General features: G+C 32.7%; 2 protein-coding genes and 1 long non-coding RNA gene across 6 annotated transcripts; 1 reads left to right on the top strand and 2 right to left on the bottom strand.

Annotated features, from left to right (window-relative positions):
- Window positions 1-829: 829 nt before the first annotated feature.
- On the bottom strand, window positions 830-10,558 carry LOC126742060 (uncharacterized). The gene is made up of 10 exons (XM_050448590.1): window positions 10,323-10,558; window positions 10,079-10,264; window positions 6,631-6,818; window positions 6,462-6,570; window positions 5,912-6,402; window positions 5,495-5,861; window positions 1,700-1,834; window positions 1,500-1,644; window positions 1,284-1,447; window positions 830-1,230 (listed from the first exon to the last, which is right to left on the bottom strand). Exons 1-10 carry the CDS (start codon window positions 10,423-10,425, stop codon window positions 905-907), a joined length of 2,214 nt encoding a protein of 737 aa, XP_050304547.1. The 5' UTR covers window positions 10,426-10,558; the 3' UTR covers window positions 830-904.
- A 30-nt stretch (window positions 10,559-10,588) lies between these two features.
- LOC126742061 (sedoheptulokinase-like) lies at window positions 10,589-24,712 on the top strand. 4 transcript variants are annotated; one of them, XM_050448595.1, is made up of 7 exons: window positions 10,589-10,689; window positions 19,456-19,684; window positions 19,737-20,000; window positions 23,483-23,744; window positions 23,794-24,069; window positions 24,119-24,314; window positions 24,362-24,712. In XM_050448595.1, the coding sequence occupies exons 2-7, from the start codon at window positions 19,466-19,468 to the stop codon at window positions 24,543-24,545; spliced, it is 1,401 nt and encodes a 466-aa protein (XP_050304552.1). In that variant the 5' UTR covers window positions 10,589-10,689; window positions 19,456-19,465; the 3' UTR covers window positions 24,546-24,712. The 4 variants fall into 4 exon arrangements, with proteins under 4 accessions (XP_050304552.1, XP_050304549.1, XP_050304551.1 ...); XM_050448592.1 differs by lacking the exon at window positions 10,589-10,689 and adding an exon at window positions 10,801-10,918; XM_050448594.1 differs by lacking the exon at window positions 10,589-10,689 and adding an exon at window positions 16,798-16,958.
- On the bottom strand, window positions 14,252-16,487 carry LOC126742064 (uncharacterized). Its single transcript, XR_007662475.1, has 3 exons — window positions 16,304-16,487; window positions 16,087-16,241; window positions 14,252-16,027 (listed from the first exon to the last, which is right to left on the bottom strand). It is a non-coding gene; the product is annotated as an uncharacterized LOC126742064 (long non-coding RNA).
- Window positions 24,713-26,149: the final 1,437 nt, after the last annotated feature.

The following is a 26,149-nucleotide window of genomic DNA, read 5'->3' as shown; positions in this document are numbered from 1 at the left end:
TTAAAATTTGTATAAACGTAAATTGCTATTTTTAAGGATTTAATAAACAATTTATCCAAGATTTAGATGCACCGGTAGTGCAGACCTTTTGGCATCTTTCTACTGATTTTTTTGGTTGGGTTGTGTTTAAGTGACTTTAAAAGCCTGGAAAACATTAAATAATCCTTAAATCTCTGGTTATAGGGAAACTACGTTAAAAGGATGATAAATTACTCCCAAAATCTTGTGACAAAAATTGTCTGTAAAATCATGAAATAGAGTGACCTTTTTTTTGAGGAAAATGTTTAAAAGTTACTTTAAATGCCTGAAAAATGATTTCCAATTTCTGGAAGACGTCAAATGCAGAGAAAATTGTTCCGGAAAACTGCCTTTTCTAATATAAAGAGTTGTTGTAATGCAAATAATGATTAGAAATCTTTTACTTTGAAATGGCCATTTTCGTATCTTTGTTAGAATAATTTTAATCCGGTGGTAAAATCCGTTGAACTTGTGAGTATTGTTGTTAATAGTAAAATATATGGTGATTGTGTGGATGTAATGATTATCTGCATAAAGGACGTGTTGCAACAGATTATCCTAGTTTTTTCAGGTCAGTTAAGATGAGTATATTTTTGTTACAAATCTAAAAAACCTATAGGCAATTTGACTTAGTTTAGTCCAATACTGGACGTCCATTGAAGGATATGCGGTGTCTGGGTCAGGACAGTCTTTTTTCACTCTTTCTACCGTCTCTTTCTTGTTTACGATCACATCTTCTAAGCTTATACCCATTTATAAATAATTTTCGATTAATAAAGTTTAAATAAATAAAAAGGCAAATTATAAAGACTTGCATTTAAAATCGTTTTATTTTCAATACAAACAAAATAATTAATCTTAGTTAAAAACACAAATTGATAAATTTTTACCGAAATTTATTTTTACTTCCACCTTTTTGCTTGACCTTAAACGTTTGCCTCGATTTTCCCTTAAATTGTAAATCTTTGTTTTTGATTTTTCCGATTTCCTTCTTTTTGTGTTCGCTTTTTTGTCGCTTCTTGTTCAACTTAACTCCCACTTCTTTGGGCACGTCTTCCCAGTTAACTTTTTGCAAATCCTCCTTTTTCTTTAAGCTTTTATTCAATTTTTTCGGACTCTTAACGTTACCGTTTTGTTTTTTGTTCGTTTTTTTATTAACTGGTTCTTTTAATTCATCATCTTCCTCCGAAGAACTCTCATTAACCTTTAGACCTAAAACAAAATCAATAAATAAACAAATAATAACACTAATGGCATCTTATTACCATTATTATCCATCTGTTCCTCTTCATTTTCTTCTTCTGTGACCTTACTATTATCACCAGTGGGAATAACATTCGAAAATTTCTTAAATTTCGCCACAAAGAAACCGTCCATGTTGTGCTCGTGCGGATAAAACCGCCTCGTTAAATGTAAAGTAGGATGAAACCTGTAACATTATCTTTTTATAGCAAAAGCAAGCAATGACCCTCAATGTTTACCTAAGGTTCCTATATTTAATAAAACCCTTGGTACCGAAGCCCAATCCAGTATCGACCAGTTTAACATTCCGTTTTTTTAGAGCGAAATCCACCACCCATTCGTTCTCTTCAGGTAAAACAGAGCAAGTGGAATACACGATATAACCTTTAAAAAAAATTATATAATAGAGAATGCGATTAACACAAGGATAAATTATTACCTCCGGTAGATGATTTGGCATTAACGGAATCTATGGCGGCCAACAAAAGTTGTCGTTGCAAATTATAGCACCTCTGAATGTCGATTTCGTCTTTGCTAGTTTTAACGCTTTGATCTTTTGCTACCACTCCAGTACCTAAAAAAGCAGCAATAAATAACTAAAATGGTATAAGCAGAAATGAATTTTACTTTGAAATAATTTAGTTTAGAATAGTTTTTCATGTCGTTTCTATTGATTTAGACTTTGAAACTAATTTCCACGTTTATTCCAAGCAATTGAGATAATTTTTTATGTTTTTAAGGTAAACGAAGTAGTTTTTTCGACATTTTCTATACCTTTCAAGCATTTGACGTAATTTTGTAATTTCCAAAAATCTTAAATAATTTTTGCATTTTTTCAAGCATTTGAGCTAATTTTCAATTTTGTTCAAACTCATTTGAAGAGATTTTAAGATTCTTCCAGGCATTAAAACTCATTTTTGTTTCAGACAATGTCTCTGTATAATAAAGTTAATTTTTTAAATTTTCCAGACTTCTGGAGTAATTCTCTTTAAATAGTAATGAAATAAAGATCTAAGTCAGAGGATTTTTTTTTAATTAATTAAGTATGTAATTCTCTTGGTCTTCCAGGCATTTTATGTAATTTTAATTATCAAAACAATTGGAAAATGTGTTATTGGGTTTGGACAGAAACCCAATATTCTTACCATATTTAGACAATGTGTTCCTGACTAAGATTGGAATGAAGAATATACATATTAAGTTATATACTTATTATTCAAAGTTAAATTCTCTGTAATTTAAGGACACATATTTGTAATATTAAATAACATGATTCCTGCACAATTAGTAAATAATAGATTAGTCTCAGACTTGTAAAAAGGGTTGTACTTGGGTTACATGATGGTACTAGCAGTTATAGTATTAATAGAGTTCCATTACGAGAAATTTCAAAGAAAAATGTTAGTTTTATTTATTGTATTTTAAAGAAGTCTATTAACGACGAGAGGTTAAGAGTTAGAACGATTCCTGGGATTTGTAAAAGCAATTATTCATTAATTTTCGAAATGCCCCCTTTGATATTCTTCGGTATGATCAACACCAAATAAAAGAACAATAGAGCAATCTAATGAAATCCAATACGAAAGTAAGATTTAAAAATCTCTTCCAGGCAGTTGAAGAAATTAAAAAAAAACCTCAACTGCCGGTAAGAAAACCAAAATGAAGATATTTTCCTCAGGAAGTTAAATATCTTGTAAAAAAATTATTTGAATACTTAATAAAAGTAATTTTTAACAATTTTCTAAGAAACGAATGCTGACCACTTCGCTCGAGTGCCGAATTCAATGGCAGAATGACAAAAATGCTTCTGGCTATTTCAGTTCTTTAAAAAAGCTGTCAAGGGTCGAAACAGGCATTTGACTTAGGTTTTAAATTAAGTCATTTTTGCTTCAGGCTTTAAAAGAGAATTCTATTATTTTATTCTAGGCATTTATTTTCTATGTGTATTAAAAACAATTTCTTATCTATTACAGGATTTTTGAGTAATTTTTTTTGGCTTTTAGGCATTTAGGGTAATTTTAGATCTTGCAGGGATTGAAAATGTTTTTTCAATTTTTCCAGGCTCTTCCAGAGCAATTTTGGAATTGGAAATCATTTTTCAGGCATTTAAAGTAACTTTTTACTTTGTTTCAAACATTTTCCTCAAAAAAAAAGGTCACTCTACTTCATGATTTTACAGACAATTTTTGTCACAAGATTTTGGGAGTAATTTTTCATCCTTTTAACGTAGTTTCCCTATAACCAGAGATTTAAGGATTATTTAATGTTTTCCAGGCCTTTAAAGTCACTTAAACACAACCCAACGCAAAAAATCAGTAAAAAGATGCCAAAAGGTCTGCACTACCGGTCCATCTAAATCTTGGATAAATTTTTTGTTAAATCCTTAAAAATAGCAATTTACGTTTATAGAAATTTTAAATTACTATGTATACATTTTTTTAATATATATTTAAGGTGTGGATTATGTCAGCAGCCTAAAATTAAGGCTTTTTAGTACTATAATCCTTGCATACTACATTGCATACATCTATTCAGGTTCTCGTGCTCAGATCTGCATGGTTTTTGTGTTAGAAGGTACCTTTTAGTGTTTTTCACCTTCCATTGAAAAAAGTACAAAAATCCATGCATTAAAAGCATTTTTATCAAACTTATTGGAAATCATGTAGAAGAGAAAAGACACTTCCAGGTAACTTGGTTCATAACTTCATTTTTAGTGCTCAAATATGCAAAGTTTTTGTGTTAAAAGGTACCGTGGAGTGTTCTTTACGTTCCATTAAAAGATGTACAAAAATCCATGCATCAAAACCTTTTTTATCTAAATTTTTAGAAATCAGGTTCAAGACAATAGACAATTTCAAGTTACTTGGGTCATAATTTCACTTCTAGTAATCCGATCTTCATAATTTTTGTGTTGAAAGGTACCCTGGAGTGCTCCTCAGCTTCCATTCAAAAAAATTACAAAAATCCATGCATTAAAAGCATTTTTATCCAAGTTTTTGGAAAACATGTACAAGAGAAAAGATACTTCCAGGTAACTTGGGTCATAACTTCATTTCTAGCCCACAGATCTGCGTGGTTTTTGTGTTAAAAGGTACTTTGGAGTATTGATCACCTTCCATTGAAAAATTTACAAAAATCCATGCATCTTTTATCCAAGTTTTTGGAAATCAGGTCCGAGGCGAATGATAATTTTAGGTAACTTGAATTTAAAAATCTTTAAGATCGCTTTACTATAATGCAAAACAAAAAAATTCTAGGACGTTTCTGCAATGTATCGAATTTCCAATTAATGTTTTCCAGGAATATTAAATAATTTTCGACGTCTTTCAAGAGACATTCTCTATATTTTCCAGGCGTTTGACGTCTTCCAGAACTTCGAAATCATTTTTCAGGAATTCAAACTAATATTGGGTCATAACTTCACTTCTAGTGCTCAAATATGCAAGGTTTTTGTGTTAAAAGGTACCGTGGAGTGTTCTTTACCTTCCATTAAAAGATGTACAAAAATCCATGCATCCAAACCTTTTTTATCTAAATTTTATCTAATAGACAATTTCAGGTTACTTGGGTCATATTTTCACTACTAGTACTCCGATCTCCAAAATTTTTGTGTTGAAAGGTACCTTGGAGTGTTCCTCAGCTTTCATTGAAAAAAAATAATAAAAATCCATGCATTAAAAGTATTTTTAACTAAGTTTTTCGAAATCATGTTTAAGAGAAAAGATATTTCCAGGTAACTTGGGTTATAACTTAATTTCAAGCCCACAGATCTGCGTGGTTTTTGTGTTCAAAAATACTTTGGAGTATTGATCACCTTCCATTATATTTTCCAGGCGTTTGACGTCTTCCAGAACTTCGAAATCATTTTTCGGGAATTCAAACTAATTGTTCACTTTTTTTTAACCATTTTTCTCAAGTAAAAAGGACATTTTGCTCCATGCTTTTGGAGCCACTTTTTATTTTTTTATCACAAGGTTTTGGGAGTAATTGTTCATCCTCTTAACGTAATTTCCATACATCCAGAGATTTAAAGGATTATTTAGTGTTTTCCATGCCTTTAAAGACACTTAAACCCAACCCAACCAAGGAATCTTTAATACATCTTTACCATAATACAAAACAAAAATTTTCTAGGATACATTTTGTAATATAGCAAACACATTCAGTAGTTCCATTCTATCCCAAATACACCCATAATAATAATAACATAAAAAAACAAATTAACATAACTTACCTGTACAGGGTGCATCAAGTAAAACCCTATCAAAGAAAACCTTCATGAGACTGGGGAATTTCCTTCCATCCATACAAGTGATAACACTATTAACCACTCCTAACCGATGAAAATTCCCTACCACTGCTTTAATACGATCCTTATTTAAATCGTTAGCGAACAGGACTCCGGTGTTTTTCATAAGGGCCGAGATGTGCGATGCTTTGCCGCCCGGGGCAGCGGACATGTCCAGGATTTTCTCGTTTTCTTGAGGGGCCAGGGACATTACCGGCAAAAAACTCGACGCCCCCTGTATAATGTAATGACCGGCCAAATATTCCGGGGTTGCTCCCATTGGTACTTGCGAGGAATATACTACCAATCCAACCTTAAAATAATGGTTAAATATAAGATTATTGACAAATTAAATTTGTTTACCTTGCTCCATTTTCCCACAGGATCTAAGTTAACTCCCCTGTTGATTAACGCTTGAGCTAAATCCCTTCTTCTCGTTTTCAAACTATTGGTTCTAATCGTTAAAGGCCTTTGAACTTCGCTGGCTTCCAAGAACTCGAGTAGTTCGGACAGTGGAAATAGTTGCATGAACTTTTCCATTAGGAACTCGTTGTAGCTGTAATAGGTGCACAAGTCAGTTCTTAAAAGGTCCAAATATTCACTTCTCGAATGCTCCTGGTCTCTATTCTTACTGAAGTCAGATAGGACAGTGATTAATTCCCTGATTCTTTGTTGGACATCTTGTAAAGACTTGACTTCTTCTCCGTCTTGGGTGGGGAATTTAAAGGTTTCTTGGTTGGCTATGTTTAGTTGGAGCTCCTCCTCGGCCTCTTGGTCTTCCTTGGCCTTTTTCTTTTTGAGTTTTAAGTTTTGCTTTTCAATTGGGAGTAAATCATCATCATCATCTTCAGAGTCTAAAAAAGATATGATTAATTGCAGGCATAACTTTTATTATAAATATAAGAATATATACCTTGTTCGGATTGTTCACTTTCAGCTTCATCAGATAAATCATCAAATGTTCCAACTTTTAAGCTACCATCATCTTCCTCTTCTTCTTCAATTTCCTCATCAGTATTTTCCTGCAAAAGCAATTTATCTATTATGAAAGATACTAAGGGAAAAATTGACAATTATCTTACATCTTCTTCCATCTCCTCCTGCTTAATACTTTGTGATTTTTTATTTTTCACCTTTAACCATGATTTATTGTCATCAGAGAAACCTTTGGTGCTTGGTTTGATGACAACTTCCTCTTCCGATTCTGCTTCCATAGATTCTGGTTGTTCATCATCATCATCATCATCATCATCATCATCAGATTCAGATTCTATGAAATTATTATTTTATTTCATTTACCTTTTAAAAACTCATACAAGCAGCAGAACAGTAATTAAATGTAGGAGTGCTTACTGGATCAATACAAGTGAAGTGAGATAACCTAAACATAAATATTAAGAAAAAGCCAAATACAATATATTAAAACTAACATATAATACATGAACAGAATAGAGTTTTTTATATTTCTGATACAACTTTCGAATAAATCTAAATCACATTGTTCCAGTCTTGAAACATTTTATTTATAGGAGAACATCTAGAGGTTATCACAAGAAGAACTTTGGATTTCTTAGATTGAAATTGTGATAAACTTAATTTGCTTGTATTTTTTGTTATAAACAATACAATACTCTAGCAACATACTCCAACATGACATTATAGACGGATACATATTACTGTGTTTTCCAAATAGCAAAGAAATCATCAAAGAATCATTTTTGTACCTTTTCTATCATATTAATGTAAAGCAAATGCATGCATGGGGCCTGTAAACCAATGAACTATATTTGGTGTTTCTTATTATAAAACCCAGAAGTTTGTAAGTTTTATTAGTGATTCTATAATCGATTTTATGTGTACGTTTTATTTTCAAGTATAAAGTATATTTTCAAATATTTTAGCAACTGAATTGAGCAGATTTATTGGTCTATAGTTATCCAATGAGTTTTTATTACTTAATTTAAAGATTGGAGTAGTAATTGATTTTTTCAATTGATGAGTTTAAAGCACAAATATTGTATGTGCAAATTTATAAATTTTGCAGAAATACGAAAAATAGATTTTCTTTCGCATTCAAGTAAATTTCGTGATAAAATAACACAATATTTGGTATTTTTTAAGTGAGTATCAATATATTATGATATTACAAATTGCTATCATCATTTTTAATAAAAATAGTTATAATTCGAAATATGCTGGACATACAATATATTAAATTTCCTCGAGTGGACATACTACAAATAGGCTTAATAAAAAAAAACAATTTATTTATTATTACAATTTCAAGATTTTATTGAGAAAAACACATTCGGTGACAAATTAAAGGTAGAATAAAGCTTATCGTATTATCGGCATTTTAATCCTCTTCATCGTCGACGTTAGGATTTGTTTTATGGCTTTCTTTGAACTCGGTAATCTTTCAAAATAACTTTTGTATGCCATGGGAATAATTTGCTTACCAAGCAAATAAAGTAAGTCTTTTTTTTTGGTTTCTGAAATTGGCAATCTTTGTTTATATTTTTGTGCTAAGTCCACAGTTTCCCATGATACAGTTTTTTTTTGTCTTCCTTGCAAAACATCAAATTCTAAGAATTCATTATCAGCCAATATATTGAATGATGACTGGTTTAGATTTATCAAATCTTAGCCATTTAATGTGAAGCCATTTTATTTGTTCCTTAGAAGTATTTACTTTGGTATTTTGCATTACAAGTGACGCCAGTTCCTGTAAGTCATAAAAATCTGGAAAAGCAACTTTATAGACCGGATACGGACATGGTTTTTTTCTTGCCATTTCTACTAACGACCCCCATTCTTCAGTTGTGAAAATTTTGCGATGTTTACGTGCTCGTTCAATAGTGGCGCGTATTGAATCTGCCTCTAGATAGGAATGGCCGGATTCCATGAACTTTAGATCTACAATTTGTAAGTGTTCAATTTTATTGACAGCAAACAAGATCGCTGCAGTAACAAATTGATTCCGATTTTGCCCTCCGCATGTATCAGAAAAACTAGAAACATGTGACACAGTCTGAGGTAAGTTGTACAAATACTTTAATAGGCACTTACCGATTTCTGAAGCTCCTTTAGAGCCATGAGTTTCATCCCAAAGGAAACAGTGACCACCGTGATCAAAAGAATCAAATAGGGTGAAATTAAAAACAGAGAGCTTACGCTTGTAATAGATTTGAGAATCAGCGGAAAAAGGGACTAACAAAATAGCTTTTTAATCAAAAGAAATTGCTTGGTAGATTGAGTCTTCTAATGATCTTTTTTTATCTGCATCTCCATTGCTTCTTTCTCCTTCTTTTTGTGAAGTTGCCAGCTTTCTTCCAAATTGGTTTTGTCTGTAGCGCTATAATACACATTGCATGTGGAACATTGGTCCTTTTTGGGAACATGGAACGACAGTTGTGGATCATAACTATTAAATATTATTCTTTAAACATTAATAGAAACAGGAGGGATTGATTCACTTGTACAATAAATTTCAACATACAAACGATACATAACAGATAAATTCAAATCAGCTGCCAAATACAATTTTTTCGTATCGCGCCGACTGTAGTGACTTTCCATACGAGGAAAGCTGTCTATATGTTTTTTAACATGATTTGTTGCTTTTTCGGATGTAATATTGGCAGGAATTTTTCCTTTTCGTCCATCAGTACCAACATAAACTCCACCTGGACCACGTTTTTTCAAAGCAAAGTCAATAATTTGGAAACTTATGCTAAAAGTTGCAATAATGTTGTCAATAATACTACAGCGCACATTTATGTTATGTCCGGATATACAATATTCGAGCTCTTGTTAATTGTTCTAAAAAAACACAAATATTGTATGTCCGGACTTACTATTTTTGTGCTTAGACAGAACTTATTAGTCTGTGTTTTTAAAATATAAGTGAAGTGTTGATCCCCACCTTACTCGTCATTTTGGACATGTAATATTTGTACAGATTATAGATCCGCCCTACTGGGTTCAAACTATACCTTTACCCCGAAATGGACAAAAAGTGGACATACAATATTTGTGCTTTAAACCATTGATGTGTTCTTTTTGATACAAAGATTAAAAATTGTTACCAAGGGAACTACTACCAGTTTTCTTAGGTTTGAGTAATAATATGAAAAGCAAAATTACCATGTGATTTGTGTAATGTAGAAAAGTTTGACATTTGGGCAGAATTGAGATGTAAATCCTGTGGAGTGCCGACCTTTTTATTAAAGTAGTCATTAAAGTCGGGATCAGAATTAACAATATTTTCTATGGTTTCATGACATAACTTAAATCCGCTAGGTAGTTGCCTGTGTTTAACTGAAGTTCTCGAGTTTTTAAATTTTTTGATGGCATCTTCATCTGCATTACTTTTTTTGAACTGTTTATAAAGATGGTTTTTACGCTTAGTATCTTGTTTAAGTTCATTATTAGAGAAGAAAATTGGAAATATAGGAGATTGATGTAAGCAACTACTGGTTTGTTTTTTGGATATAAAAAAGTTGACAATTGATTTAAAATAGGACTTACCTTCAGAGAAATACTGTTTAAGAGGAGCAGTGACTACTTTTTTCTTTTTAACTATGGGTTTTTCACCGTTTTTATTCTTTTGCTTTTCCTTTCGCTTTGCCAGTAACAGTGCCTTTTTGTCCTCTCGTTTCTTTGCCCTCTTCTTTTGCCTCGAACTGAGTTGCTTTTCGGCATTAGTTGATTCATCTGATATATTAAAAAAAAAAGAATAATTTCCTATAAAATCACCAAAAAAGGTGCATACCTGTTAAGGATTTTGGAAAAAGGGGATCTTTTTGCTTTTTGGCCTTTTTTCCCGGACCTTTTTTCACTACAACACCTTCGTCAAACTTCGCTTTTCGTCCCATTGTATCGGGCTTTAAATCCTACATAAACTTTATTAAGAGAAATTAATTTTTGAAAATGTTCAATGCTTTTTTTGAAAAAACAACTCGCATAACCTCAATTTGGTGCGTGTACGTATGTTATCCGCGTTCACGTATTTGACATAAGAAATATAACCTAAAAATATGTCTATCGAAAAGTAGCATAACCTCCAAAAAAGTAAATAATAAATAAACAAATTATAATTTAAAATTAAATTAATAAAAATAATTCAAAATTATTATCAGGTAGTGTATAACTGGAAAACCAGTATTTTTAAGTTATCGCATATGAAATCTGTTCAAAAAAGTTACCAAATCCATAGTAATAAGCCGAAAAATAATGGGTAATGTTTGTAGCTTAATTTTTCCATATATACAAGAACTGTGAGCCCCGTAGCTTCGGAAGCATGTATGAGAATACATTTGAGGCGTCCGGTTTCTAAACTCTCCAAATCCATTTTACACAAAAAATGAGGTAAGGGCCCTGCTGCCATCTATAATTGCTTTTTTTATCTTTCTCTAAATAATATCTGCACTAAAACTTCTTCGATGCAATAAAAATTATATGTAATATTCCGGCCACGGTAGCAGAACTCTCTCACTCCTTCGTAGATACTATATTTCAAAACTCTTTAGGTCCTTTCATTTATTGGTTATCAAAACTGCTTACATCCCATAATAAAATATTATATTATTGTCCTACCATTTCAAAACTGTCTTAATTCTGCAAGTTGTTTTGATTTTGTTTGCCCGCGTTTAGTAAATATCCGACTGCAATACAATAACGATTACATTTTCGTTTTGTTATTTTCCATGTTTTTCTTAATACAACTTATAACAATTATTAATTTACTGTGAGTAAAGCGTTATGGAGAATTATTCTATTATGGTTATAACACCTGGTAAAGGTGGAAAAAAAAATAGCAGATCCCTCGAAATGGAAATCTACACAAGCAAAAAGTGCAAGGTCAGTACTCATGTATTTATGTAATTAGTTAGGTACATAAAAGTACGTTTTTTTGTAGTTACAGACCCAAATCGCTTCCAAGTCTACCAAAATGCAGCCATAAGAAGACCTTTGCTTGTGCTGATCAGACTATGCAGGAAATTAGGAAATTTCATGCATGCTTTTATCAAAATAAAACAAAGATTGAACAAGACAATTTTATTCCGAAGCATACTTCCCAAAATGTTCCGAAGAGACGCCGTCCAGTTAAAGGTACACACAGCAATTCAATTTCTTTATCTTATTTTATTAAAACAAAAAAAGGAACACTGTCGGTTTGCAGCAATGCATTATCAATTCTTGGAATCTCAAGATTTAGAGTTGAGAATTTGAGCAAAAAATTCTTATCAGATGGTTGTCCTCCCAAAGAAAATCGGGGTGGTGACCAAAAAAGCAGGCATTATGTTCAAAAAAAGCAATGGGTCACAAATTTTATTAATAGATTAAACTGTTTAGAGTCTCATTACACGAGAAATAAGTCCGAACGTCAATATATGGCAAGTAATCTGAGTATTAGGAAACTTTGGAAAATATACTGTAGTGAAAATAAAGATCTAATAGTGAAATATGATTACTTCAGGGACATTATAATATAAGCTTTCAAACCCCAGCTACAGATGCATGTTCTGAATGCATTAGCTTAAAATGTCAAATTACAGCTGCTTTGAATCCTGAAACCAAGGCCAAAGCATTTTATGAGCTTCTTAAACAGCCAGAAGATAATACCGTTAAACTTAGTTTTGATTGTCAAAAAAACTTGGTGCTGCCGCGCGTTCCAGACCAGTCAGCCTATTATTCAAGACAATTTTATTGGTATAACTTTACCATACATGAAGGTCATTCTAAGGCAACACAAACAAAAAATACTGTAACTTCTTACACTTGGACCGAGAACATAGGAGGAAAGGGATCTAATGAAATAGTTTCAATGATTAATCACAAATTGTCCACACTTAATCTGGCAGAAACTAAGTGGATTAAGCAATTTTGCGATGGTTGTCCTGGGAAAAATAAAAGCTCCATCACGATTGCCATGCTTATGCCTTGGCTTTACTTTACAGAAACTTCAGTTGAAGAGATTCACGTAATATTTCCCATTGTAGGACATTCGTTTATCCTTCATCCACGAGAATATCGAGAAATATTATCTGATGGTGCGACCGTACTTGATCTTGAAAAAGATTTTGATATCTTTTCCAATTTGCAACTGCAAAGAGAATATCTATAAAGAAACAAAACCAACAAACAGGTAAAAGTATTGTTATTAAAGGAGAAGTAAACTTTAGATCGGATCTTGGTACCTATAAATCAGTTCTAAAAAAAGGGAAAAGTCTTACTTTAATAAAGCCTGAGCCGTTGCCAAAAGTTCATTCTATTAAAGAAGCTAAAATTAAAGATGTTGATACTCTTTTGAAAAAACACTTTGGATTGGACTGGAGATATACACCAAACGAAGATTTGACTTTCTACAAGAATATTATTGACAATAATAGTGCGATAGAACAGGAAGACAATGCGAATACTGAAGATGTCATCTATAATATTGAAGAAGACGATGGGCTTGGAATTTAATTTAATTTTGTACATTAATGAAAATATAACTTTGTAGGTTACACTTTCAAAATATTTTGCATTATTTCATAAACTATACCGATCGTTTATCACTTTCGGGTTTTCATAACTCTTTAAATCCACTGTTTGTTAACAAAACTCCAAACTTTTTAATCAAATTGTTTCTCTAGTTACACCTAAAAATATGTTTTTTGTCAAAAAACCTTATTAGAAGGGTCCTATTTTTACATGTAATAAATTTTATAAATGTATTTTAAATAGTTTTGATACTACAGGTTTTTTACATTTTCTGTAAAACTGCTTATCTTGGATCTAGAGACTTTTGAAACTGGACGCCTCATTATAAGTGATATAAAACTATGTTTTAAAAACAATATTAAGAAAAGGTAAATCAACACCTACATGTCAACTTTATAAAGAAGAAATCCTACCTGTGAGGTGAGATCATTGTATGTTTTAAGGGGTTTATTCTTTCATGTATCAAAAGCCCTTGTTAAGAAACTCTTTTGATCATTCATATTTAACTAGGACTAATGTAGATCGAAACCTAAGAATACCAAATAGTATGACTAATTTGGTCCTAAGATCTATAATATTTTACCTGGTGCAATAAAATAAATAATAAAAAAGTCTATATTCATAATTGTGTTTCTTTTGTTCATTTTGGTCTTAATTTCCTTGTCATCAGATTGTTGTTGTATTTACTTGACTATGTAGCAGATGTTACTGGTTTTACAGACTGAAAAATAATTTATTATTCTAGATTTTAAAGCCCTTTTTTGTATACAGGCACAAGTCTAGAGATTTCGAGCACACCAGAATCAATTTATTCTTTAATACACATATTAAGAAGTTTGATCAAGGCTTACACAAGAAACATCACAATATGTTTTAGTCAGAGCTGTCCTTCTAATTGAATGAGGGATTGGAAAAAGGATAACATTCCTGTGAACCTTACTTTTTTGGAAAATCAAAAAAAACTGTTTTGCGGCGAAGCCGTTAGTTTTACTAAATATATATATATATTGGACAATTTTATTGTGTTCTTTGACAAGGTACATTTAATAGTCCATGCCTATTAGGTAAGTCATTATTGATATTTAAAAGTACAAAAATCTTATCCTTTTTCCACTCAAAATTAAAAACGTGAGTAAAAGAAAATAAAAAAAGGGCATTTATGAAGAACTAATTTTTATTTAAGAAACAAACATGACACAAACTTGAAACAAGTGACATTCATATCCCTTTCAGTCTTCTGGGTCACTGTGGTCTCTATTTGTTGTGGGATTTGTGAGTATATCATCGTAGAAAGCCCTGTACTCATCTGGTATATAATGTATTATTTTAGAAACATCTTCTAGCTTCTTGGAGTTTCGAGTTGGGAAGGTTTATATTGTCTTGTTTTTTCATATTAAAAATACCATAGGTAAAACCATCAATGAATTCAGAAGCCTTGATATAGCCTTTCATTGTTTGGGTATATATTAAATGCCTGTATTTACTTGTGGTAAAGGACTGTTTTTTTTCAACATCTTTGACACTCTTTTTAAAATATTGCGGCCACCAGCCTTTAAAATCCAGTATATCGGCATTTGTTAGCCGTTTTACTTGAATTGGAACTTATTATTAATCTTTTTCTTGGAAGACGTAATGCTTTCGTTGTATTGATCAAGAGAATAAATCCTATCGAATTTTTTTAAAGAGCGCCTAATAACTGAAAAGTTTCTGTCACAATGCAGAAAACTGTGGCCCCGGATTGGAAAATACTGATGAATTTCTTGAAATCTCTTATTCATGGTCAGTGCAGTAAACAACCTGGTTAAAGTATGATTGCGGTTTTGACCTGCACATGCATCACTAAAGACATGCAAGATTTTTACTTCTTCAGGAATATGATTGGCAATAAAGTCCAAAACCGACGTACTGACTTCATTGGGGCCTCTCTGAGCATCACCCTCTGTTAGAACATGGATATATCGTTGTCAAGGCTATGAACTTTAAAAACGTAATACCAGAGTTTACGTAGATAAAACATTTCCTGAACTGGCATTAAGGGAAGGGGAAGGTTTTGCATATAATCAAAGACTATTGCTCCAACGTGACTTCTCTCCTTACAGGTCTCTTTGATTTCTTGGAGTTTCTTATAAAATTTAGATGCTCGTCTTCTATGAATCATAAGTTCTGCAACTGCGCATCTTTTTGCTGTTTCATTAAGAGCTGTTGACGTTATTTTTACATTCAAATCTTCACAGGTTGAGCAAACGTCGACCTGGGGTCTACCAAACCGATATCCGTAGTTTTCTCGGAAATGTCGCAGATAATATTCATACTTTACGATATTTTTTAAATCCGGATTTTCATTGATGAAGAGCTCATACATCTTAGTTACACTCAAGCTCGCATCTAAGTAGATAGTTAACTTAGAAGAATAATGAGACTCTTTTTTCGGAAATGATTGTATGTGATCTTCAATTTTGGCGACAATCGTGACATCAAGTTTATTTGCACGATTTGCATGGCTTCCTCTCATATCAACTGGTAAAATTTTGGTTTCAACTATTTTAGTTAAGCGTTGTACGGCTTTTTTGGAGAGAGCATGTAAACTTATATAAGCATTGCGGCAAATTTCAACTCTGCACGCACCTTTCATAGCAAAATATTTGAAAGAAGAAGAAAACTGTCTAGCTCCTGCTGACACAGGACGATGTCTAACGACATCATGTCTCTCTATCAATCCGATCTTTTTCATTTTTTGGTCTTCCACTATAAACGATTTCGATGATTGAACGTTTTTCTTCAAATGTAAAATCCGCCATACATTTCTTACGACAGGTGCAATCTGGCCCGGTTACTTTAGCATTAACTAGTTTACCTTTATATGTAACAAACTCTGCTCCTTTCTGTCTTGCCAATTTTTCCCTTTCTTTTGTGTTTAATTTTTATTAAGCTTTCGCTTCTTGCCCGAGTTTGCGGGTTCTTCCTCCAAATAGTCCGAATCCGACATTTCTATAAACAAAGATCAAATTTTAATATTTCTATTAAACAATAACTACATACGGACTTACCCACTAAATACCAAACTATTAAATTCTAAATAACTTTAATATTCACCACGGGTCAATGTTAAATAATATTCACTTTTTAAACAACTCTTAAAATACTTTTCAACAACATCTAAACAACACTGCTTACTTGATGAAATCGCAAAACAAACGGAAATCTGAAAAAGTTTTTGCGCTCAGCAGATAGAAAATACAAATATTCAAAAAATTGCTATCTCACTTCAATTCGCCATATTTTTGGAATGTTATCCTTTTTCCAATCACCCATTCAATTATATTGATATAATATTTGATATAAGAAGAATTTGTGTAGTCCAAGAATTTTCTTAGTTAGACCCATATATGGTCCTAGAGAAGCCAAAATTAGAATTAAAAGATGAAAATTTGGTGTTATAGGAGAGCTTAGTACAAAAATTCCATGTATAAAATATGTATTTATATGCAAAATTTTGATCGAATATCTTTCCTTGATTCAAAGTTCAAGTGATTTCTAATGAACAATCATTGTAGGTCAAGAGTTATTTAAATTGCAAACTGTACTATTCTATTTGCTGCTAGAAATACTATAAATAGACCTGAATTTCGTGGGTTGCTGACCTCGATTCCCCTTTTGGTTTTTCCGGGTTACCAAGGATTATAATCGATACAAACGTCAACCTTAATTTATGTGTTACATGCGTTACGCCGATATTCCTCGGTTTTTTTACAAAAATATCTATGTTATGCAATATGTCATATTCGTTCGAGAACCGAATGTATCAAAAGCAGCATTTTGTCGCGTGATTTTCAATGAATTATTGTAATTGTTTTTTTTTTTAATTTTAACGAGTAATCTAATGCGTTCCCTGTCAAAGTCCTATTAATTTATAGCCCAGGTAAGTCATTCATTGGGTTAGGATTTTTACGCGAACCGGTTATATATACGTGCTAAAAGTATAAAAAAAATCACCTGTATTAGTATTTTTTTATCTCGACTTAATATATTTTCCCATTACAATTAATTAGGGTCGCGATAAGTGAAATTTACTAAAGCACGATACACGTCGGTAGTCTAATAACTATAGTTATCTATTTGCCGCTATCGCAAACGTTTATTAAGTTGTGTGTTGTTTATGAAGCCGCGGGAGAGCCGCTTCAGTTGTACAATATATTGTCTAAACACATTATAATATATAGGGAGAAATTTATATAATGTTTATACAATTATTTTCGGAAAGTTTACATGGTGAGAGAAGCTTTTAAGCCTCTGAATTTACTTTGGTTCATATTATTGTGGCGTTCGTTATATAGCAAACATGTTAAAGTTTCAAATGTAAGTACTTATCCAATATTATCAATATTGACTGATTATATATATTAAAAATAATTATTTATTGTTATATACGTAATTTTATTTTATATGTTTTATGTAATATATGTAATATTACATATAATATATGTATAATATGTAATGGTTAATTGGTTTAAATTTGACGTTTGCGCACCACGTTAACTGTCAAATTTGACAACCGGAAGTGCGGTCAATTAATAAGCGGACAATTTTCCTTTAAATTATACTCAAATAAATAAGAATTGTGGTTCTAAGTGGCAAACAACTCCCACATCAATAAATTAGAGACAATTTAACCTAAATGTGTGTCAAAATTTAAATTCTGTCTACTGGCATTAGTTAAAATAATAAGATGATTGAACAATCATTGCTTGTAAGCTTATTAATTTATAAAGAGCGGAAGAGGCTTATTGCCCACATAGTAAAATTATATACCTAGCCTGTGCTTAGAATCGACTTTAACGTATAAGAATATTGGAAATATGTGCTGAGTATGTGCTAAGAATTATACTTATATGTACTGAAAAAATGCTCAGCATATACTTTTGGCCGCAAGTAGCATGTGCTATGCACTAGGATTAGGAATGTTCTAGGAATATACTGGAAATACTTGGCTATATATGCATAGCACATTCTTGGAACATAATTGCTACAAAAATCAGCTACATAAAATATGCTTATAAAATTTATTCAATAAAAATCACATAATGCAACATATTTTATACATTATTGTCCTCTTGTGTATTCCGTTTGTCAGCCAATCTAAAAAATAGAAATGTTAATTAATTCTAAAATAAATAAAACCATATGCACTTACTTTTCACTTCTCTTGTTTTTGTTTTGCAATCTTTCCTTTGCCTTGACCAGCCATCTTTATCCATATCTAAAAAAATCTTAACATCCTTAATAAACTTAATATAGATTTTAAAAAATCAACAATATAAAGGAGCTTTTAGCTGGCCCTATTTTAATTTTGGATAATAAAATTCTTGCATTAAATTTATAACCATATGGTTCTACAGTTAGAAAAAAAAGGAATTTCACAAACCACTATACATACTTACCAATTATAACTCTGGATAGGGTCATAGAGTGTCATCTGAAGTCAGCAAAAGTTCTGTTTCAGTTTTTTTGGTCACTATGCGTCTAAGTGAACGTTTACTTTTTGGTTGTTTTTTTGTTGACATTTTACGTGATACCTCTTCAAACTTAACTTAAACATAATAACTAAAACTAATTAGAAAAATTAAAACCTATCAAACTAGGTATAAATTGAAATATTACAAACTAAAAAAGCTGTGTACCTACCTACACTAATACCTAGATCCTTAGCACACACAAGACAGTCTTCTTTTTTGAAATTTCAGTAAAACTCAGAGTCTTCTGAAGAATACCCCTGCTTAATGTTTCTTTGGAATTTAATGTTCCTAAACCTAACCCTCAATCCTCATTTATGTACATTGCCACAGTAAACCCTCACGGTATACACTATTTTTATACACGATTTTGACTACGGAACTACAGGCCTCGTATTCTCGTATACGATAATAAAAGTTTCTCAAACAAAAGAACAGAGAACGAAACAGAAAATAAAAAATAAACACCGATATTCTTGCTATGTGGGTGAGAGTAAACGAGTACATTTCTACATTTTGTCCATTAAAACATTTAAGCGTTAAAGGGGAGTTAAGACGCCATTTTGTATCGCCTCTACTTCCGGTGTCATGTTTGACACTTACGGAAACTTTTTAATGAAACTTGTGGGTTCATTGTTTAACTGTACCTGTACTTCCGGCTCTCACATTTTTTGTCGTAGTTAACCTCTTCCTTTACATTGATTATCTTCCTAAAAAAATTATCCGAACCTTATTCCCTGTAATATTTCCTTCCTATTTTAATGCACGTCAGATTAAGAAACCTTAATGTTTTTAATGAAACTTTGCGTTCATTGATTAACTATAAACTTCCGGTTATTAGGTTTGACTGGCCTAGAATTTTTTATCGTTATGCCTAAATAAAAATCACTTTTTTTTGTTATTTAGATACACCAAAATGGACCAATACATCTTAGGTATAGACATAGGTACCACATCGGTTAAGGTAGTCATAATAAACATAAAAGACCATACGGTGGAGGCGCACCATGAAAAAAACACTCAGTCCAACATCCCTAGCGATACTGGTCCAGGCGGAAATAAGCAGGACGTGTCCACCATCATTTCCGCGATCCATTTATGCGTTTCAAAGTTACCCAGACATTTGCTACAAAAAGTGCGTTCAGAAATCTAAGGAAAACGCCCGATTATTCTCGGATTTGTTCTAGGTGAGCAGAATAGGCATCTGTGGGCAAATGCACGGAGTGATGCTATGGAAAAACGACGAAGAAGCGAAGGCCTGGGACATCGTTGACAAGGAGAAAAGCGTCAGGTTCGATATAAGGAAAGAGAGAGTCTCGGCTTTGTATACTTGGCAAGATAATCGGTGCGATCCCGATTTTTTAGCCGCCTTACCCGAACCCGAAAGCCATTTGAGATTGTCGTCTGGATTTGGTTGTGCTACGCTCTTCTGGATGGTCAAAAATAGGCAAGTATGAAACTCGTCTGTTCTTTGATTAATTACACGTCCGGTTGTCAAAGTACCATCTCAAGAGTCAACTTTTTATGCAAGTCATCAGTTAATTGACGTACACATTTCCGCTTGTCAAAGTACTACTAAGAACTATGAACTTTATTGAAACCCGTCAGTTTATTGACTACCTATACTTCCTCTTGTCAAAAACGTGCTACGCGACCGTTACATTTAAATTTGAATATAGGCTACATTAACTGCCTAAGTTTAACAAAAAAAGGAATTATGTTTATGGCTTAACTGCCTAGAATCAAAAATGAATGACAAAAGAAAATTCGTTTGAATAGTTCTCTAATTTCCTGTTCTTCCAGGCAGTTGAAGTATTTTTTTAATCACTTGAAGGCAAAGACAAGACTACAAAGTCACGTAACTACTTAAATCTAAAAGGAAAAATAATGGACTTACTGCCTAAAAATTAAAAAAAAGCCATTTGTTTAAGTGCCTGCAATTTTTTGGCTCAACTGCCTAGAATAATAAAATTATTTTAGTATCATAAATTTCGAAAAGTATATTCGTGGCTCCTGAAATCTTAGATGTATGGATGGATCATAATTAAATTATGCCTGGAATTGTAAAACGCAAGTATCTAGAAGTTTATTCTATATTTAACTGCCTGCGGTTTTTATCAAACTGATTGTTCATTGACTAACTGCACTTTCGCTTGTCAAAAACGTGCTGCACGACCGTTACATTTGAATTTGAATATAGCCGCGCAAATACACACAACCGCAATGTCTAGGGATATTTTGAATAAATTTGTATATATATTTTTTAATATGATCTTTTTTTTTAAATTTATTTGCAAGTTTAAGAGTAGTTTATAAGGTAATAAAAAAACCCAAAAAATTTTAAATAATTTATATTTTTTCTAAAAAAATGCAAAAAAATTAAAGTTGTTGAGAAACTAGGTTTTACAAAAATTTAATTCTTAATTTTAAATTAACAAAAAATAAACAAAAACAATATTCAATAACTTGTATGACCTCCACGACTGTTCACAACTGCTTGACATCGTCTGGGCATGCTTAGAATTAAATGATCAATATCATCTTGGGGTATCTCATTCCAGGCTTCTTGAAGTGTCAGAAACAAAGTTCTTCTATTGTCTCTTGGTCTTTCCATACGAAGAACTCTTCTTTGAAGCATATCCCACATGTGTTCAATGGGGTTTAGGTCCGGGGATTGAGGTGGCCATGGTAAGACATCGATATTATTCATTTCTAGAAACTCTCTAGCAACCCTTGAAGTGTGTGGTCTGGCATTGTCGTGCATGTAAACAAAGGTTTGACCAATTGCTGCTGCATACGGAATAACAACAGGTGCCAGTATCTGATCCACGTATAATCTGCCAGTTAAAAAGTTTTCTAATAAAATGAGGTCTGTTCTTCCTCCAATACTAATGCCTCCCCAAACCATGATGGTTCCGCCACGAAAAGAATGCACTTCCTGGACATTGCACAGGCGGTTTGCGTTTCCAGGCTCTCTCCACATGCGAACTCTTCTTGAGTCGGGGTAAATTCCAAACCGAGACTCATCAGTGAACAGCACATTTGCCCAACTTTCATTTTGCCACAACAAATGTTCTTCCGCCCACAAAAGTCGTACTCCTCGATTACCCCAGGACAACGGTTGCACCCTTAAAGGCCGACGACTACGTAGGTTGTTTTCATGCAAACGTCGGCGTACAGTATCGGCTGAAACCTCAACGTTATGCACTTGCTGTAGCATGATTTGCAATTCTGGTGCTGTTACAGTGGGGCGTCTTCGAGCATTTAAGTGTAAAAAGCGGTCCTGTAGAGGGGTTGTAATACGTAAGCGACCTCTATGCCTTTCCGCCACATCGCCTTCTTCTCGATACCGTGCATATAAGCGTGAAATTACGCTTTGAGTAGTGCCCATGTTCACTGCAACCTGTGCTTGCGTCATACCACCATCTAAAAGGCCCACCGCTCGTATCATTTCTTCTCTCGTTAAATGTCTGCGCTGCATGGTTAGCAAGAACTATACTGAGCTCTATGAACAAACTTTTTTCCAAAAAAACGCAAACACTTTTTTTTGGTAAAAGAATTCAAGACAATAAATAACGATATGTGTATTTGTTTATTTATTTGAGATAAATAAATTAAGTAGAAAAATGTACAGTGTGGTTTAAGCAGTCTAAAATAAGGATAAAGTCTAGATATTTTTATATTTATAGCAAGTAAATAAAATTTTAACAAATTAAAAAAAAAATTAAGAAAATTCTAAATTATCCCTAGACATTGCTTGGTTGTGTGTATTTCATAGTTTTATGAGAAATTAATCTATTCCTTGATAAAGTAGTGTGGGGATAATTAGATTGCCTGGAAACAAAAATCCATCGGTTGAAGTAATTTTTTCATCCCTGGAAACAGTTTTTTAATAAAATGTTGACTTTTATTTTACAAACTCATGCAACTACTTAAATCTAAGAGAAAATCATGACTTGACTGTCTGCAATTAAACTAAATTGAAATTATGGCTTGTCTGCCTGAAATAGAATTATGATATTTAAGACATATGATTGGGTTTAAGCGCCAGCAATATTTTTGGTCAATTGCCTGGAATAATAAAATCATTTTAGTGTCTTAAATTTACAAAATATTTTCGGCTAACTTGAAACAAAAATCCATAATTTGACTGCCTGGAATTGTATAACTCAACTGCCTGGAATTTTACCCTATATTCAACTGCCTGCGGTTTTTATAAAAAACTCATCTGTTCATTGACTAACTGCACTTTCGCTTGTAAAAAAACGTTAAATTTGAATACTGGCGCGTAAAAAAATTGAATCCATTTTAGGCAGGAGAAATTGAAAAAATACACAATAACCGACTTCGAAAAATATATTCGTGGCTCTTAAAATCTTAGATGTATGGTTGGCTCGATTGACTGGAATCCAAAATTCATAATTAAATTATGGCTGGAAATGTATAACTCAACTGTCTAGAATTTTATTCTATATTTAAGTGCCTGCGGTTTTTATGAAACTTATATAGTTTTATGAGAAATTGATCTGTTCCTTGAAAAAATTAACTTTTCCTTGATAAAGTAGTGTGGGGATAGTGTAGGATAGAAAAAATTATGACTTGACTGTCTGCAATTAAACTAAATTGAAATTATGGCTTATCTGCCTGAAATAGAATTATGATATTTAAGACATATGATTCGGATTAAGCACTAGCAATATTTTTGCTCAATTGCCTGGAATAATAAAATCATTTTAGTGTCTTAAATTTAGAAAAATATGTTCGGCTGACTTGAAACAAAAATCGATAATTTGACTGCCTGGAATTTTACTCTATATTCAACTGCCTGCGGTTTTTATGAAACTGTTCATTGACTAACTGCACTTCCGCTTGCAAAAAAAACCGCTAAATTTAAATAATAGGAGCGTAAAAAAATGGAATCCCTTTTAGGCAGGAGAAATTGAAAAAATACAACTGTGCAGGCACAATAACCGACTTCGCGGTCGCCATGTTATGCGACTTGGACAAACCGGTCATGTGCAACCAAAACGCCGGCTCCTGGGGGTATTTTAACTGTAAATTGAACAAATGGAACACGGATATCTTGGCAAAGAACGGATTTCCGGTAGATTTATTGCCGGAAATCAAAAATTCGAACGAAATCGCCGGGTATTTGGTGGACAGTTGGCACGGGATACCTAAAGGAACCCCTATTGGTAAGTGATACATTTTAGCGGGCACAGGATGAGAGTATTCGCTTTTAAGGTTTGGGTTATGGAGACATTCAATGTTCGGTGCTGTCCACTATAGAGCATCGATGCGATGCGGTCCTAAACATATCGACCTCCGCTCAAATAACGTTCGTAGTGGAAAACTACACGCCCCCCGATAGACCCCAAAAGTTACCGATAGAATATTTTCCGTATTTTAATCAACAATTTATCGCCATATCGGCCTCCTTAAATGGCGGCAACACCTTGGCAACTTTTGTAAGAATGTTGCAGCAGTGGACGATGGACTTAGGGTTTAGTGTGCCACAATGTAAGAACTCATTTTTTTAATGCTTTTGAGGTATAATAACCCATTTTAGGTAAAGTTTGGGAAAAATTATTGGCAGCCGGAGACGATGATAGTTCTGTCTCGGATTTAGTGATAAAACCCACGTGTTTAGGCGAAAGACATTCCCGAGAAACCGGGGGGTCTATACAGAATATTCATGTAGGAAACGTGGGGTTAGGACAAGTCTTTAGGGCCTTATGTCGAGGTTTAATTGAAAATTTACATAGGTAAGCATGGTTTTGTTCCATAAACAGTTGAGTAATATTTTTTTCAGTATGATGCCCAAAGAAATCCTACAAGAGGCTAAAATAAACCGAATAGTGGGAAATGGTTCTGGCCTGTCGAGAAATAACGTGCTTCAGAAGGAGATCCAGAGGTTGTACCAGTTGCCCCTGGTGTTCACTACGGGAGGAGACGCCGCCAAGGGGGCGGCCATGGCCGCCGCCCTAATTAATTAAAAATATCAGTTTTAATTAGTGTTTAATTTGAAAGCTGATTTTTGCATATACAGGGTGTTAATAGATCATTTTTAGGAACTTTTGTGCTGTGAAATGAATTTATATATTTGCTTAGTTTTTTATTTATTTGATTGTAAGTGCTTGTGCTAATAAATTGTTTAAAAACATTGGTTGATTATTTTTCCCTAGAGATTGACTTTCGGCTAGTAAAGTACTATGTTTTGCTCCTTTTTGCTGACAACGTATACAAAACATTCGCTCCAGCAAATAAGCACTTCATAATCTACGAAAATATCTCATTAATAATTACAAAAATTATTCGTTTTCTCTGGCATATAGTTACCACTATCAATCGGTCATAATTAAGAGATATCTCGGTGGTAAAAGACATTTTTAACCTTTTGGATACGTGAAGTAAAAATATTTTATATAACGTTTTGGATTGTCGGTTCCAGTTGTACCAGGGCACCTGGCCACACAGGTCGTAAATCTTTTCAGACTAAAAAAGACACGTTATGTCTTCATTATGCCTAATTACAAAAGAATACTGAATATTCCTTTAATTATTAATTGATTCGCGAAAAAGTCGAACGGAGGACTGAACGGCAGACCTTTGCTATTTGAACAAATCAAATTGGTCCGACGGAGGACTGAACGCTTGCCCTTGTTACTCGATCAAATCGAATCGAATATTTAATATTCCTTTATAAAAGTTTTATTACTTTTTAACGAAATTCGCACTTACGTCGTTCTCAATTTGCTGACAGCGATGGCAAATGAACAAAGTGGCATGCTGACAAGACATCGCCAGCCAAAAGTTGAAAGCAAAAGGAAACTCGTTACGTCTCTAAAATAATTATCGCCATTTAAATGTTTATTTTACGGTTGTGATTTACCATTACCATGATCATTGTCGACAAGTAGATGTAGTTTAAAATAACCCCTAATAAGGTCCATGTGAACATGGATATTGAAAAACATTCGAGCAGTAACGCGTGAGATCTGAAAAAGATTAGGGTTTTAAATGTATAAGGTAAATAAAATGTGTCAAAATTAGCATAAATACAACAAAATAAGTAAACAAAAATGTGATATAAATTTATATTTAAATAAGGTTAAAATTACAGATTATAATATGCTCTCTTTTACAAAATAACAAGACAAGAAATCTACTATATAATAGATACTTGATAGTTTGTTAAGAAAATGCAAAGAGTTCACAATAAATCAATTAAACATAGAATATATTCTTTTGATTTCTGGATTCCTAGTAAAACTTTGTATAAAAAAACTAAAATACTAAATATAGAACAAATCAGAGAAAGTGAACAAATAAAATGTATAGCAAAATCTACTCAAAACAAATCTACAGTCATAACTAGTACAAATTAAAGACTGTCATAAATATTCTACGAGAAATATAAACATGTTAAGAAATGCCTTTGTAAAAACAAAAAAATGCTAAAACTCTCCACTGTATGTATAACAGTACACAAGTTGAAAATTGTTCAAAAGAAAATCGATAAAATCCATATGTTTCTTAAAGTAACCTGATATGATGTGTAATCAACCATAAAATTAATATTATTACAGTAAAACTACGT

This window comes from Anthonomus grandis, chromosome 11 (assembly GCF_022605725.1).
Source record: "Anthonomus grandis grandis chromosome 11, icAntGran1.3, whole genome shotgun sequence".
Lineage (NCBI taxonomy): Eukaryota > Metazoa > Arthropoda > Insecta > Coleoptera > Curculionidae > Anthonomus > Anthonomus grandis.
The sequence above is the reverse complement of the archived record's forward strand: the minus strand, read 5'-3'. Positions and strand labels throughout refer to the sequence as shown.